General features: G+C 41.8%; 1 protein-coding gene across 1 annotated transcript in view; it reads right to left on the reverse strand.

Annotated features, from left to right (window-relative positions):
- The window catches only part of LOC144503632 (sodium-driven chloride bicarbonate exchanger-like), a 267,586-nt gene that overhangs the window by 13,665 nt on the left and 237,544 nt on the right, over positions 1–16,377 (reverse strand). Inside the window, exons 19-22 of the mRNA XM_078228280.1 lie at positions 15,738–15,989; positions 12,784–12,852; positions 4,446–4,619; positions 3,944–4,066 (exon numbers count right to left, since the gene is read on the reverse strand). Of these exons, the coding sequence (XP_078084406.1) occupies positions 3,944–4,066; positions 4,446–4,619; positions 12,784–12,852; positions 15,738–15,989 (618 nt within the window). The remainder of the gene's footprint in view (positions 1–3,943; positions 4,067–4,445; positions 4,620–12,783; positions 12,853–15,737; positions 15,990–16,377) is intronic.

The following is a 16,377-nucleotide window of genomic DNA, read 5'->3' on the forward strand; positions in this document are numbered from 1 at the left end:
GCCTTTATAAATTGGAGTATCGAGTATAAAAGTTGGTGTGTTATGGTAACGTTATATAAGGCATTGGTGAGGCTGAATTTGGAGTATTGTGTACAGTTTTGGTCACCTAGTTACAGGAAGGATGTAAATAAGGTTGAAAGAGTGCAGAGAAGGTTCACAAGGATGTTGCCGGGACTTGAGAAGCTGAGTTACAGAGAGAGATTGAATAGGTTGGGACTTTATTCCCTGGAGCGGAGAAGATTGAGGGGAGATTTGATAGAGGTGTATAAGATTTTGATGGGTATAGATAGAGTGAATGCAAGCAGGCTTTTTCCGCTGAGGCTAGGGGAGAAAAAAACCAGAGGGCATGGGTTAAGGGTGAAAGGAGAAAAGTTTAAAGGGAATATTAGGGGGGGCTTCTTCACGCAGAGAGTGGTGGGAGTGTGGAATGAGCTGCCGGATAAAGTGGTAAACATTTAAGAAAAACTTGGACGGGTTCATGGATGAGAGGGGTGTGGAGGGATATGGTCCAAGTGCAGGTCAGTGGGACTAGGCAAAAAATGGTTCGGCACAGACAAGAAGGGCCAAAAGGCCTGTTTCTGAGCTGTTATTTTCTATGGTTCTATATTTTAATATTATTTATTTATTTTGATATTAGTTCACATATTTTGTAATAAATATACATTCCTTACGGAATAAAAGCCTCATGGGAAAAGTGGTCCAACCATGTCTAACAAGAAGTTAAAGATAATATTAAAGGTACAAACTTGCATTTTTGCCAAAGAGTTGTAATCTTAGGACTGGGAGGGTGGCATGGTGGCACAGTGGTTAGCACTGCTGCCTCACAGCACCAGGGACCTGGGTTCAATTCCCAGCTTCGGTCACTGTCTGTGCGGAGTCTGCACGTTCTCCCCGTGTCTGCATGGGTTTCCTCCCGGTGCTCCGGTTTCCTCCCACAGTCCGAAAGACATGATAGTTAGGTGCATTGGCCATGCTAAATTCTCCCTCCATGTACCCTAACAGGCGCCGGAGTTTGGCGACTAGGGGTTTTTCACGGTAACTAAATTGCAGGTGTTAATGTAAGCCTACTTGTGACATTAATGAATAAACTTTAAAAACTTCAGGTACATGCAAAGTGAAGCAAAGGACCACTGCAGTGCTTCATAAGCTGTTTTCCAATTTCACCCTATTTTAACTCACCACCATCTCCTCAAGGGCAATTAGGTATGGGAAACAAATGCTGGCTTTTCCAGTGGTGCTCACATCCCATGAACATATATATTTTTAAAAACTCTTGACACTAACATAACCCCAGACACCAGCAAAAAAACTAAATAGCAATAAAGAAGCATGGTATAATTCAACTTGGATCAGTAAAGTTTGTGTATCACATGTAAAGATATATCATATAAATATGAAAATCTGCATTTTTAAAGTACTTCGTAAAACTCAGATTTCAGCCAAATTCTACATATTCCATGGTAACAAAAGATTCAATGAAGCCCCTCTGCCCCACATCCCTACATACATTGCAGTCAGCCCCTCGCACTGCCCCTTTTCCCAACCCCTCACTCACTCAATTAGGAGCCCCTCTACCCAACCACCTCCTCCAAATCACACAGCAGTCCCTCCCCCCAAACCTTCCTGTCATGGGCCTGCTGAACTCTGGGTGGTGGCACCCTAGGTCCAGCTCTCAACCATGTTACTGGTGGATTGAGACTCTCTCCTCGCAGCCTTGGCCATGTTAGAGGGGTGGCGGCTGAAGGGAGGAGTACATCAGAAAAGCAAATTCCATTCTCCGTAAGTCGGAATTCTACTAATGGCAGACATTTCTCATCCCTAACAAAAAAAACAAACTTGTATTTATATAGCAACTTTTAGTGTAATAAAATATTGCAAAGTGCTTCACAAGGACAATCGAAAACAAAATATTACATCCAGCCACATCAGTAAATATTCAGTCAAATGACCAAAAGCTTGATCAAAGAGCGTGTGTTAAAGGAGGAAAGAGGTGGAGAATTTTAGGGGGAATTTCCAGAGCTTAAAAATTAAGGCATTGCTTCACTGGGAGAAAGTATAGGCCAATGTAACAAGCACAGAGGTGACCGATGAAAGGGATTTGATGCAAGTTAGGACATAGGCAGCAAAATTTTAGATAGCCTCAAATTTACAGAAGTTGAAATTCGAGAAGTCAGTCAAGTGTGTATTATGATGGCCACAAGGTCTAACTGTGGGTTTTGTGGAATACAAGTTGCCTTATTGAGTGAGAGGAGGTCCTTCCAATGGGAAACAGTCAGCAAGGTTTTTTTATCCTGTAACGTTACCCGAACTAGAGTTGTAGCTCCCGAGGTGAAGACTACCTGACTGTAAGCTGCGGAAGCGGCCTTTTCCTTTGGTTCACAACGAAGATTGTTGGTGGCAGAAAAAAGCATTTGGCTGAATTACTACATTAAAATAGTCAAGTTTGAAGGTAACAAAGGCATGAACAAGGAGTTCAGTTCAGCAGCAGATGATCTGAGGCCAGGGCAGAGTCAGACAATTTTATGGAGCTTGAAATAGGCAGTCTCTGTGATGGCACAATATAGAGTTGAAAGCTCATCTCAGAGTCATATATAACAGAGAGGTTTTTAATAGTCTGGTTCAGCCTCAGACAAGTATCAGGAAGAGGAATTGAGTTGGTGGCTGGCAAGCGAACTTACTGGCAAGGGCAAAAAATAATGGGTTCAGTCTTCCCAATATTTTATTGGAGGAAATCTCTGCTCATCCAGTATTGGATGTCAGGTAATTAGTCTCATAATTTACAGGCTGTGTGAGGATGAAGAGGGGGTGGTGAGGTCTAGGTGGGTGTCATCAGCATTCATATGGAAGTGGACATATTTTTGAACAAAGTAGTTAAGGGGCAGCATCTGGATGAGAAATAGAAGGGACCCAAAACTGATTTTTAGGGGATAGAAGCTGAAAAGAAGCCTTGCAAGTGATACATTGGTGACAATTAGATAGATAAGAATGGACCAGGCGAGAGCAGTCGGACAACAGTGGAGAAGCTGTGGAAGAGGATGGAGTGGTCAACCATGCTAAAGGCATCCTCAAAAAAGTCCAACAGGTTTATCAAACATGATTTCCCTTTCATAAATCCATACTGACTCAACCCAACCCTACCATTATTTTCTAAGTGTCTAATTAGCACACCCTTTACAATTGATTCTAGTATTTTCCAACAACCGATGTCAGTCTAACAGATCTGTAGTTCCTCATTTTCTTTCTCTGTCTCCTTTCTTAAAAAGTGGAATTACATTTGCTACCATCCAATCTTCAGGAAATGTTCCAGAACCTGTAGAAATTTGGAAGATGACCAGAAGGGATAATTATTTCTCAGCCAGATTTCAATCAAGGTCATGATGTGTATATATTCATCCATTGCAAATTCATGGATGAAAAGGACCTAATCCACAAGTGAATGGACGTACTGGAGGGAGATGTATAGAGGGGCAGTGAGGGCTGAACCACCGGTGGCCACAGCGGCAGCAGTGAGAGGAGTGAGTTTGACAGGAAGAGGCCACAAGCAGGGCACTGGGATGGAGACAAGCATAGCACAAATGACAAGAGAGCAGGAAGCTCAGGGAATACCCTTAAGGATTGGGGTCAGGGAATTGGGAGAGCAGAGTATCTGAGAGGGGAGAAGTGAAATCAGGCACCGGAATAGAAGAGAACAGTCCAGGAGTGCTAAAGAAGTGAAAAAAGACTAAAAGAGTGAGGTTAGGTACACATTGAAGTCAGACACAGCCACCCATCTAAGCTGAGCAATTTAAACAATATCAGCCCGGCACATCTGAAAACGAGAGAGGATGCAAATGCGGCACATTTCCAGCAGGTAAGACTGTCCAACTTTCCTCTTCCGGCTACTCTAGTGTGACCTAAAAATTAGACAGTGCAGACAAGGAAATGGCTGACTCAAGCCTCTTACTTCTTTTTCTTCATCTTCTAACTTTTTCTTTTTACTCTCAGGCATCAAATCATCCAGCCAGCTCAATTCTCGTTTAGTGAAGATAAAATCCATCAGTTTCCGGATAAACACGAGGGCCAAAACCTGAAACATATGCAAGCTTCAGCAATCACCAAGCACAGAAACTGAAAGTGTTGGTTAGCATGGAAAAGCATAACTGTGAAACTAATTAGAAATAACCTCTGCTATTTCTGAAATGTAATAAATCCTCTACTGATACTTCACTTTTTAAATCACTTCAAAAATGCATGTAAAATGTTTTACTTACGATCATCTTAATGAACTTTTACTTATTTCTAAAGTTTAATTAAAGCAAGTAGATATAATGATCACTTTGTATCATAACTTTAAATGTATCATCACCAAAATAGTTTTTAAAGTAAAGCAGGACTGTTAACCGTATGTGCATTTTGGTTTCATTTCTAAAATAACTTGGGGTATTTTTATTATTATAGGTTCATACCATCATAGGAAAGACAATGGCAGCCGGGGAAGCTTTTATTACCCAGAGAATAATCAAGCAAGAAGCTTGGATCACAGTGAAGAGGTGGACTTTCCGAAGAGGCACGTGCCGTAGGTAGATGAAGTCAGGTTGATGTTTTGCAGGCATCCCAAAGAGTTTCAACCGGTCAAATAACTGTTAAAAAAAAGACATAATTTCTGAATAAGGAGCTGAATATTATTTAAATGGAGAAAGACTGCAGAAAACTACAGCACAGAGGGATTTGGGGGTCCTTGTGCATAAGTCACAAAGAGCTAGCACGCAAGTTCAGCAGTTAATTGGGAAGGCAAATGGAATGTTGGCCTTTATTTCGAAGGGAATGGAGTATAAAAATAGTGAAGTCTTATTAAAACTATACAAGGCACTAGTTAGACCACACCTGGAATGCTGTGAACAGTATAGCTGAAGAAAGATATATTGGCATTGAGAGGCAGTCCAGAGAAGGTTCACGAGGTTGATCCCAGGTATGGAGGGATTTTCTTATGAGGAAAGGTTGAGTAGGTTGTGTCTATACTTGTTGGAGTTTAGAAGATTGAATGGTGATCTTATTGAGACATAGAGGATTCTTAGGGGGCTTGACAGGGTAGATGCTGACAGATTGTTTCCCCTTGTGGGAGAGTCTAGGACCAGAGGTCATAATCTCAGAGTAAAGGGTCACCCATTTAAGACAGAGATGAGGAGGAATTTATTCCCTCAGAGGGTAGTGAATCTGTGGAATTCTTTACTGCAGAGGATTGGGGAGGGTGGGTCATTAAGTATGTTCAAGGCTGAGATAGACAAATTTTTTATCAGTAAGTGAATCAAGGGTAATGGGGATAAGGCAGAAAAGTGGAGATGAGGGTTATATCAGATCAATCATGATCTAATTGAATGGCAGAGCAGCCTCCCCCAGGCGGGGTTGCTGACCGTGCTTGCTGGATGTCCGGTCGCTCACAGGCAGAAGATGTCATCCAGAAGCTTGCTGAGGGCTCTCTCTGCGAAATGTGGCGCTGTCTTACTGCCAGCCAGCCCCCGAATGGACTTGGAACAAGTGCTGGGGTTGGCGTTTAAAAAGAGCGCCCCACTGTTTGCAAAGATTTTTACCTGGGCGAGTGAATCACAGGAAAGCTGCCACGAGCACGACGTGAAACACATGGAAAAAAAATGTTGTTAAAGAGGCTGAATAAATGGTGACTTTTCCCGCCGCCGGGATTCTCCCTGGTTGTCTCACCGGGACCAACACTTTGAACAAATCCAGGGACCAGCTCCGGTGCCCCTTGAGACATGTGCCCATTTTTTTCCCCTGGCTCACAGTTTGTTGGGAGAGGAGAGAACAAGCTTTGCACAGGTAGTCTCACTGTCTGCTTTGAGCACGCCACGCTTAGGGGTTCTGCTTATAAACAACTCAGCCTCAGTCTCTCCAGTGTGGCTGCTGAAGCCTTTTTCAAATCATTCGCGATTTTTCATGTTTCTTGCATCACTTGCTCCTGTTTAATTTATGGAACATGTTTGCCAGAGATTGAAATTATTACTTTCCCTTTTGCTAGTTTGGGCCATATCATAAGAGTCAGCGTAGAGAATCTGTGCCTAATGTGAGTAAGATTACTCTTTCACAAAATAGTTTACATTTCAAAACACAGATTTTCAGGTGTCTAATGTTTGCGTGAACGTTAATAATTAAATACTTAACGTTACTATCTTGCTGGTCTGTTTTACTTTGGTGCTACCCCACCCTGCTCAACAACTGAGGGCCATCCCCTGGCTCAAGAACTCCTGCACCCCCCCGGATTTTCACTCTATGGTCACACTAAACCTGGAGAATTAAAATGAGGTCGCACCAGGAAAGATATGGGTGGCATGGTGGCACAGTGTTTAGCACTGCGACCTCACAGCGCCAGGGACCCGGGTTCAATTCCTGGCTTGGGTCACTGTCTATGCAGAGTCTGCACAATCGCCCCATGTCTGTGTGGGTTTCCTTCGGGTGCTCCAGTTTCCTCCCACAATCCGAAAGACGTGCTGGTTAGGTGCATTGGCCGTGCTGAATTCTCCCTTAGTGTACCCGAACTTGCGCCAGAATGTGGCGACTCGGGGGTTTTCCCAGTAACTTCATTGCAGTGTTAATGTAAGCCTACTTGTGATACTAATAAATAAACTTTAACAACCTTTAAGTTTGGGAAGCACTGCTGTACAGTTTGGGAAGTCATAGACTTGCAGGGGTCTTTCAAAATTTTTGCTGGTTTCTACTGAGAAAATCGTTACATTTCTGTTTTGGGTTAACAAAACATCTGTCTCCTACTTCATTTAACTGTACACTACTGATAAGAGAAGTTTTGCGAATTTGTTATGTTATTGCGTTAAAAACAGCAGCAGCAGTAAAGTTGAAGACAACTGCTGCCTTGCCATTAACTAATTAACATAACTGTAGTGTCAAGGTCTGTCTAAAGAACTGTACCATTCTCACAGAACCTTCTTCACTAATCATAATTTCCATGTGCATCTAAATGCCTAATACTTTGGCTAAGATGCAAACAGGCTTGTTTTGCATGCCTCTTCTCCTTCCTCTGTCAGAAATAGCAGACAGATTGGTATGCCCAGTGGGATACCCAAGGATGCTATTAAGACTATTGACATTTTGAGTTCTGTTGCCAACCGCTCACAGATGGTAGAGAGAATTCAACTTTAACATAAATAAATTGTTTCAATAGTGAAGCCAAAACAAAGCAGCATTTAAATTGACAAATCACTGTATTCATTTGTCACAATCTAATACAACGCAAGAACACAAGAAAAAGCAACAGCAGTAGGCCATTAAAAAAGATCATGATTAATTTGATTGTTGCCTTACTTCCATTTTCCTGCCTGGCCTCCATAATCCTGAACTCACTACTTTAGCCTTGAATATATTCAATATCCCACTACTTGCTGAGAAAGAGAATTCCAAAGACTAATGATCCACTCAGAGAAGAAGTTGCTCCTCATCTCCATCTTATTTTTAGACTCAGATTCCCCCATGACAAGAAACGTCCTTTTAGCATCTACCAACAAGTTCACTCAGAATCTTATGTTTCAGTACGACCACCTCTCATTCTTCTAAACTCTAAAGAGTATAGGCCCAACATGCTCAACCTTTCCTCTTAGAACAAACTCCTCGCCCCAGAACTCAGCCTAGTGAACCTTCCCTGAAATGCTTCCAATGGAACTAACTCTTGTCTTTAATTAAGGTGATCAAAATTGTACACAGTACTCTAGATGTAGCCTCGGCAAGACCCTGTACAGCTCCAGCAAGATTTCCTTACTTTCATACTCCATCCCCCTTTGCAATAAAGGCCAAAGTTCAATTTGCTTTCCGACTTTTTGTGATTTAAGTACATGGGCATCCAGAACCCTCCGCAGTGTATTCTCTATCTAAATAATTTTCTGAATTTCTATTCTTCCTGCCGAAGTGTAAAACCTCAGATTTTCCCACTTTATACTCCATCTGTTTAATTGTTGCCTACTCACTTAATCTATCTCTATTCCTTTACAGACTCTTTGTATCCTCCTCACAAATTGCTTTCCTACTTGCCTTTCTATCATTAGCAATGCGGTTGACTACAATACAGTTGATTCCTCCATCTAAGTCAATAATATAGATCATAAAAGCCATTGGGTTGATTTCTGTGATACTCCACTATTTAGCACTTATCATCCTGAAAATCACCTATTCATCGTGACTCTCTGTTTCCTGTTAGTTAGCCAGTGCTCTATCCAGCATATCACCCCCAACACTATAAGTTATCTTCTGTAGTAGTGTTTTGTGTAGCACCTTATCAAATCTGAATACACTACATCTACTGCTTCCCCTTTATTCAACCTGCTTGTCACATCCTCAAAGTACTCAAATAAGTTTGTTAAAGATGATATCCCTTTCACAAAAGCATGTTGACCCTTCGACTACTTCTGTAATAATGGATTTTAGCACTCTTCCCCAGTGATGGATGTTAGGCTAAGTGGCCCATCATTTCCTGCTTTCTGTCTTCCTTCTTTGTTGAACAGACATATTGGGGGTGATTCTCCCATCCTGCTGCACTAATAAATTAATGCAGTGGGCCAGGAGATTTCAGTGGAGCTGGATTAGTGCGATCCATGCTGGGCGTCCAGCCCCCAAAATTTCTCCCAGCACCAGATTTCTGGCAACACCAGCTCCAGGCCAGAAATAGGTGCAGAGCTGCATTAGGTATGCAGGGGGGGGGGGAATTTAATATAATTTAAATATGATTAGCAGGTCCGGAACTGAGGTCTCTGAGCCCATTAGCCTCTCTCGGCACTGCCCTATGGGCAAAGTGCAAATGCCCAAGGGGGTACCTTGGCATTGCCCATTGGACATGGGGCAGTACCAAGGGGGAAGGGCATGTGGGGGGGGGCCCTAGGGGCAGGACCTGATGGGTCATCGGTGGGGTGTCCCATTGCCACTCTGCAGACAGGATTGGTGGCTGAAGGAAGGAGGCCAGCGAACAGGGCAGGCGGAGGGGGTGTGGGGGGTGTTGCTGGGACTGCGGATCGGGGTTGCGTCGGTACTGTCAGGAGGTGGGAGTCATGGTTGGGCCCGAACATGGTTGGGAGGGGCCAGCAATTGGGCCGTGGGGGGGAAATCGCACAGCCGGTGATGCGGGAGGTTGCAGGGCTTGCCAGCGATTGAGCTGGCCAACGATCGGGATGCTGGCCGACAGGGGCATCATGCATCAATCTCGGTACTGACAGATCGGCGCATGCGCAATGGCCCACTCAGCGCTCTGCTGCTGGCCTCCCAGGTGGGGAGGCCAGCACTCTGCTGCTGGCCTCCCAGTGGCAAATCACACTGATTTTCAGTGTGATTTGCGCTAGTGCACTCTGCAGTGCAGAGTGCGGGAGATTCATTTTGAAACACCCGCTGAGAAAAGCAGCGTGATTTACTCCAGTTTTCAAGCGAATTTGGCACTTAGAATTTTTTGTGAGAATCGACCCCGTCATGTTTGCAGTTTACCAATCCACTGCAACTCCAAAGCAAATTCTTGTCTCTGAAAACTAACCACAAAGAGTTGATGAACCAACACTCATTTTATATGGGTGCTGAGCACTGGTTGGATATTGTGAACATATTTTAGGCTGATCACTTCATTTAATCCATTTTGGAGGGCCACCTACTAAATACTAGGTGCACAGACTTCCAATGTCACATGAAACTCCCCAGAGAAATGATGGTTCACTATCTCTACAAGACCTTGCTAGAGTCCCGTAATTTCCATTCAGCATCCATCATTGCATTACTCATCTCTAGATTCTTAGAATAGCATCACCTAGTGCACTGTCAAAGAGCTATCTATATCTATAAGTCCAGGCTCCTTAACAGTTACTGGAATCGGTCTGGCAGCTAACTAATGCACCCAGTGTCTCAGTGTGCATGTCCATCAGCTTGTATGCCATCCCATGAAATCCTCACCTGAATCATCTGTAACCTTGCCCTCTGCTAAGCTAGGAAATGAGCCATCCTTTAATACAACCCTGACTCTAGCCTGTGCTGATCCCAACTCTATGTTAACCTCCAAAGTACATGCAGTGCCAACATCTGAACTGATGGCTGCAAATGTAATTTCTCGTGACAGGGCCTCCTTATTACTACCGTGCTGTAGCTCTCTCTTTTTCCTTGGGCATTTATTTCTGGGCAGACAGCAGCTCTTGAGTGACTCAAAGCATAAAATCCCCAAAAAAGGGGAAGAATCACTGTGAGGGAAGGGAAGGATATGGGAAGTAAGAGGTCAATGGCCACACCATCAGTAGCTTACTCATCATATCAGATAAGAGAATGCAGGTAAGCTGGGAGATCAGAAGGGGCATATTGTAGGAGCATATCATCATTCTCACTGTTCATAGCAACACCAGATGACTGTCTCTGTCACAACCAGTACTATGGTGCTGAGATCCATTTCCTCTGCAGAACTCAGGAAATGCAATTTCCCTTATCCCCTACTAGTTGTTCCATTTTCATAGTTATGCTTCACAGAAAGCATAACAATAGATTCTTGAGGCACTCGCCCAAAATGGCACTTGATAATTTCAATCTGTTGTTCATTGCCATTTCTTGTAATGGCCTGGGCCTCCTTGTATCAAGTGACCCATTATAGCGGTTTTACTGGAGCCCAGCCATTATCACAGGGGATATCCCTGATTAGCATTCAACCACATTGATGAGGCCAGGCTTAAAGCACTATGAAGACTTCCTGGGCTTCTGCCACTGACATGCAGATAAGGTGACTGGCTGGACATTAATTGAATGAAAGGGTTTCCTTTTAATAATATTTAGGAGGTTGCAATATAGAGTTTTGAGTGCTACATTTAATCTGTTAATCATTGAAAGATATGATATGGAGCAGCTCTTTGGAAGAGATCATCAGTGACCTTCTTGATGTAGTGGTGGGTAACTACCTACGTTTGGAAAGGTTATCAGATATTGCCTCAAAAAATCCAAATTCAAAGATATTCAAGGTGACTGACACAATTAATATCCTTCTCTTGGTGTAAGTGGGCAGCAGATTTTCAGCCAGCAGTTGACATATTTCCTCAATAATTTCTGGTGCGTGTGGGGCTGGGTGAGTGGGTAGGTAGATGCACAACCTCAGACTTTGAAACCCAGAAAGTCAAAACAAGAACTTATCTTGGCTTGCATATCCTTATGAGTGAGTATGGGCATTTGCAGCAAAGCACCTTCTATGATGTTTTGCTCTAGGAACTTCCAATCTGGTCTCTTCTATATCTTCATTCTCCTCGACTTCATAGAACGGAGTTTTTGCCATTCAGAAATTCAATGCAAAACAGTACATTCAGTAGAACTAAATAAAATGAAGCAGCAAATGGTATGACTCAAGTTCCAAAGCACCACACTGATCAATTTTCAGGCAAAGTGATGCCAACTTCAGTGGCAGCATGCGCAATAGTCTTCTCAATGTATTATTCACCACAGAGTTACCTTTCTGTATTCTTACTGTTACTTACATAGTGGTGCTAATTATTTGTGGATGGATATTGGGGGACATAGGCTACAGGTACAAATTTTTTCCTATTAATCCCATTAAAATTATGTGCACTGGGCTCCTAACAGGCCCCAAAGTCGGCTGGTGCTTTTTTTTGGTACGGTAAATAACTATAATAATTCATTAATAATATGGGAAGCATGTTTGAGACAAGTCTCCACAAGCCAATGCTACTCGGTTTGCCATGCCAAATTCTCTCTAAAAAAGAATTCCAGATCTTGTACTCTGTGGAAGACTTAATGGAATCATCAACTATGACCACAGGAGTTAGCTTTGATTAGTAATCAATTAGTCACAATGTGCATGTTTGTCTTGGTGCCAGAGATGTTATCATTCCAAAAGCTATAGGCTGTATTTCATTCAGCTCAGTTGGCTCAATCCATGTAAAACAACTCTCGAGTGTTTTCGATCAATTGCTCTGTGACAATTAACACATACTACAAAACTATACATAGCTTAAATCGAAACTTGTGGTCTCATTCCAGGAAGGCAAAAAAGTATAATGCGACACAGAGAGAGAAATAGGAAAAATCAGACTGTTACATTGGGGTTGCTCTTCTAACATTAGCATCAACAATCAGAACTGAGGAAGCTTCAACCTACATCTACTCTGAGACCTGCTGGCAAGGCATTTGTTGCCCATTCCCTCATTGCCCTCGAGAAGGTAAGCCATTTTCTTGTGGCGTAGCTGTCATTCACAGTGCTGCTGGGAGTAAGTCCAAAGTTTTAGACCCGGGGCAGTGAAGGAATAATTCCAAGTCAGGAAGGGGTGTAACTTGGAGGCGAACTTGCAGATGATGTGGTTTCCATGCAGCTACTGACCTTGTCCTTCTAGCTGGTAGAGCTCACAGGTTGGAAGATTCAATCAAAGGAGACTTGGCAAGTTGCTGCAGTGTATCCTGGAGATGGTATATTCTTTGCTGCCACTGGAGGGAGCGAGTGTTTCAGATGATGGATGGGTTGTCAATCTAGTATGCTGCTTTGTTCTGAATGGTGATGTGCTTCTTGAGCTGCACTCACCCAGGCAACTGGAGAATATTTAATCACACTCCTGACTTGTGACTTGCAAATAATGGACAGGTTTTGGGGAGTCAACAGGTGAATTACTTACAGAATTACTAGTCTATGACTCGGTCTTGCACCCACAGTATTTATAAGGCTTGTCCAGTGAGATTTCTAGTCAATGGTAAACCCCAGTGTGTTCAGCTGCATACTTTAGATTTTTATCATCATTGGCATAATCTAACTTGGTAACTACAAAACGTAATCTTTACCTGAATTCCTCTTAGAGATGATGCACCCATGTATAGGAACACTCCATACAACACTGGCATTGGAATAAACTAAAACAAAGAAAAAGAACAAATTTTTTCTTTGGTACAATTGCAGGACTTGTGTCTATAATAACTGTATTTATATCTATTTATATCTATAATAGTTAAAGCTTGGGCCTTCACTGTTAAATGTTAATATATGTCAGTCTTCTCTTCTCTCTCCCATACCTAATTCATACGAGACCAACCATTTCATCCACTGCTTTACATCCAGCAGACCGTGATCTTATTTTTCATGAACCAAAGATTTTCTATTAAAAATACAAACAGGTCATTTGTCCAAAAAAGTCAAGAAAATAATTTCAGTGGATTAGTCGTCCATTAATCAAATATATGTCTTCATAGTTTGGACACTATCTTAAGGCAAATAAGGATTTCCTCCATGACTTTTATCACCATTTGCAACCAAATTATATTGAACGATTTGAATCGGTTTTAGGCCCTGAATTTGCACCCCTTCTCCTTTCCCAAGTGATGGACAGGCTGATAAAAACACTGAAATATTCTGGGCCAGGTCATTAGCATAAGCAGGTCCCGCATATGGTGCAAGACCCATCTCCTGGCACAGGGTTGTACCAGGAACCTAGGGCAAAATCACAAACGTAGCTGTTGAAGAATTGCAGCCAACGTGACCCCCAGGTGCTAATAAAAAATTGGCTACTTATCTGTTTGACCCTTTTCACCTTGCTACCTGGACCTCTCGGAGCATCCAGTTTGAGAGTGCTCCAGGGACAGAATTTGAATTGGTTTTTGGAGCAAGCAAGGAGATAGGTTAAAGGCTTGCCCTATCTGCTCTGTGCATTGGCTTTGTATATTAAAGAATGGAGCAAATGTTTTAAAAAAGTGCTCCAGGTACAAGATCCATCACCAGCTTCTTGGGGCATCACTGGAAATGGGTAACTCCAGGACTTGAGGACATTAAATCTAAGTTTGACAGCCATCACGATTTGTTTCATTAAATAATCAGTGCGTGTCTTTATTGTAAAGATAAGTTTGTAATTGTAAATGTCATGAGACACCCCACAGTGCCACCTAGTGCACTGAAAGCAACTGAGCTGTGTTGTACTTTATTTAATGCCAAATTGGAACTTTACACCATGTATATTTTTTGACCAATTTTATAAATAAAGTACATTTTTGGGGAAAAAAATATCAGAGCTGGGCTTGCACCCATTGCAAAATTAGTTGGGCCCTAAAATCCACCCATTATCCAATATGGTGTAAATTCCTTGACGTGCCCTCCAGCACTGCTCAGCAGTGTCAGAGGGAAGTCACCGTGTTTGCATTATCTGAGCAGGCACCTGAGCACATGTACAGGGGTGTAATATCCTCAGAGAAGCCCAGTTGTCATATTTTATGTCAATGGAGAGAAGGATGCTAAAAATAAAAGCCATCCAACTCATAAATTATCACAAGGCCCTGCGACTGGTACACAATATTTGAGTTGTGGGACAACTTAAAAATGCTAGTGGCAAAAAATAGTAGTACCAGAAACAATGAAAACAACAATTATCCCTTGAGTTAAAAGCTGAAACTCATGGTAATTCACAAAATGTATTATCAGAACGATCTCAAATTTCAGTGAACGCCTTTAATTTTGGAGGCAAAGAAAGTCATTGAACAGGTATTTCATGGGAAAGGGCAGAAAATTGGACTGTTTTACTTGCAACAATAGGATATATGAGCATTAATTCTGGGAGCCAATGTCCTGTACCAAATGTATACCTGAAAGACATTTGACTTGATACTGGGTTGAGCCACATTTCTGGCTTCTTTGGTATCCTCCTAAAACTGGTATTGGGCCTTTACATAAGTAAATAAAGTGGCCTAGAGCCTGCATTTCGAATCTGAAATAGCCCCCCAAAAGAATATCCACCCGATTTATCTAACAAAAAAAGTGATACCAGCAGCAAAGACAATTGGTTTCCACTTCCAAAAATTTGCAGTTGGACCCACTTCACTTTTGACTGTATTTTTCAGTTTCTGTTTTTGTCACTGCTGACCTGTTAGGATGATATCCTTCTATTGGGGTAGGTCCAAACCAGATTGTTGGAAGTCAACTTTTATCTTCACATTGGAGTTAGATCTTATATTAGCAAGTAATGCCACTGTACTTTCTCCCCTTTTTACCTTTGTACTTTGGAACCAGTCTCCAAATTCCACACTAGATTCTGCTTTCACGTGAAGCTTCCCAAACAGCATATGTCCGTGACTGTTTATATCGCTAAAATATAAATTATCTTGGAAGCAAAATTGTAGACCCATCAAAATAAGACAAAATTGTAGATGAACATTTTCAGTCTTCCCATCGGCCACTTACGTCAGTTTGACAGAATAACGAGGAACCAAGGAAATTGTTGGAGAAGTCTGGTTGGGTGTTGACTGCAAATATATGAAAACTGATCTCACAATGTCAATGAGTGGTAACATGTAACTGAGGACCCTACATGCTAGCGGGAGGAGAGATCATTGCTGGAGAAAGCCGAGCCATGCAGAGACAGGTAAAAATGGAATCAGAAAAGTGCAAATGGGCAGGTGCAGAAGTGGATGGAGTGTTCAATATCACAAATGCTGCAGAGATGTTAGGTATAATAACAAGAAATGGTTGCAGTAAAAAAATGGCATCAGTGACATTGACCAGGTCAGCCTCAGAGCTGTTGATAACACACAAAGCAACCCACTCATCTTTACTAATTGAAGCTGACAGCTTAATATCCTAATAGAAAAATATAGTCAATAGATATGATCATGCACATTCATTTAAAATGTCTAATAGCCAATTGTCTAATGTCTATTGTCAATAGTCTAATAGCCAATTGTTAGATTATTTTGTTACAATTCAGATTTTTAATTGTATTGAAACGCGGAGAAGAGCTGTTATACATTGACGTTACCTGTAGAACGGAGGTCATGAAGACAGATGACCCCATGAGAATAAATATCATAAGGCCAGTTACTCGTTGTTCATGGATACCCAAGAATTTTGGCTGTTCTCCGGGTGCTGAACATTCAGACTCCAATTTCAGGCTGTTGACATGCGATATGGAGAGTACTGTGGCAGCCACAAACCAGGGCAATCCCAAAATAGAGCAAATTCCAAGCATGATGGATACAATTATTAAATCCAAATGGTAACCACATCCTTTCTGTGAAACAAGTAAAATAACCATAAAAGTAACAAAACTTGAATTTTTAAAAAGATAATCATCTATATGATAAATTAAACATCTTTGATAAGCCATTGATTGGAATTTGTCATTTCAGGATGAAATTGAAAATATAGTGCATCTTACTCTAATTGTGAAAATAATCATAGTATTTTTTATTTACATGCCTGAATTGCTCAGTCAGTACGATGGTAGTGGCAAGATTCTCTTCCTTCAAATTTAAATTTCAACACCAGTCCAGCAACATAATTCTACAAATTATTCAATATTACTTTTGATTGGCTGAAATGACTTATCTTCATCATATTTAAGGAGGGGAAATTAATCAATTGCTGAAATATTAACTGGTGACAGCATATTTTTAAAG

This window comes from Mustelus asterias, chromosome 14, assembly GCF_964213995.1.
Source record: "Mustelus asterias chromosome 14, sMusAst1.hap1.1, whole genome shotgun sequence".
Classification (NCBI taxonomy): domain Eukaryota; kingdom Metazoa; phylum Chordata; class Chondrichthyes; order Carcharhiniformes; family Triakidae; genus Mustelus; species Mustelus asterias.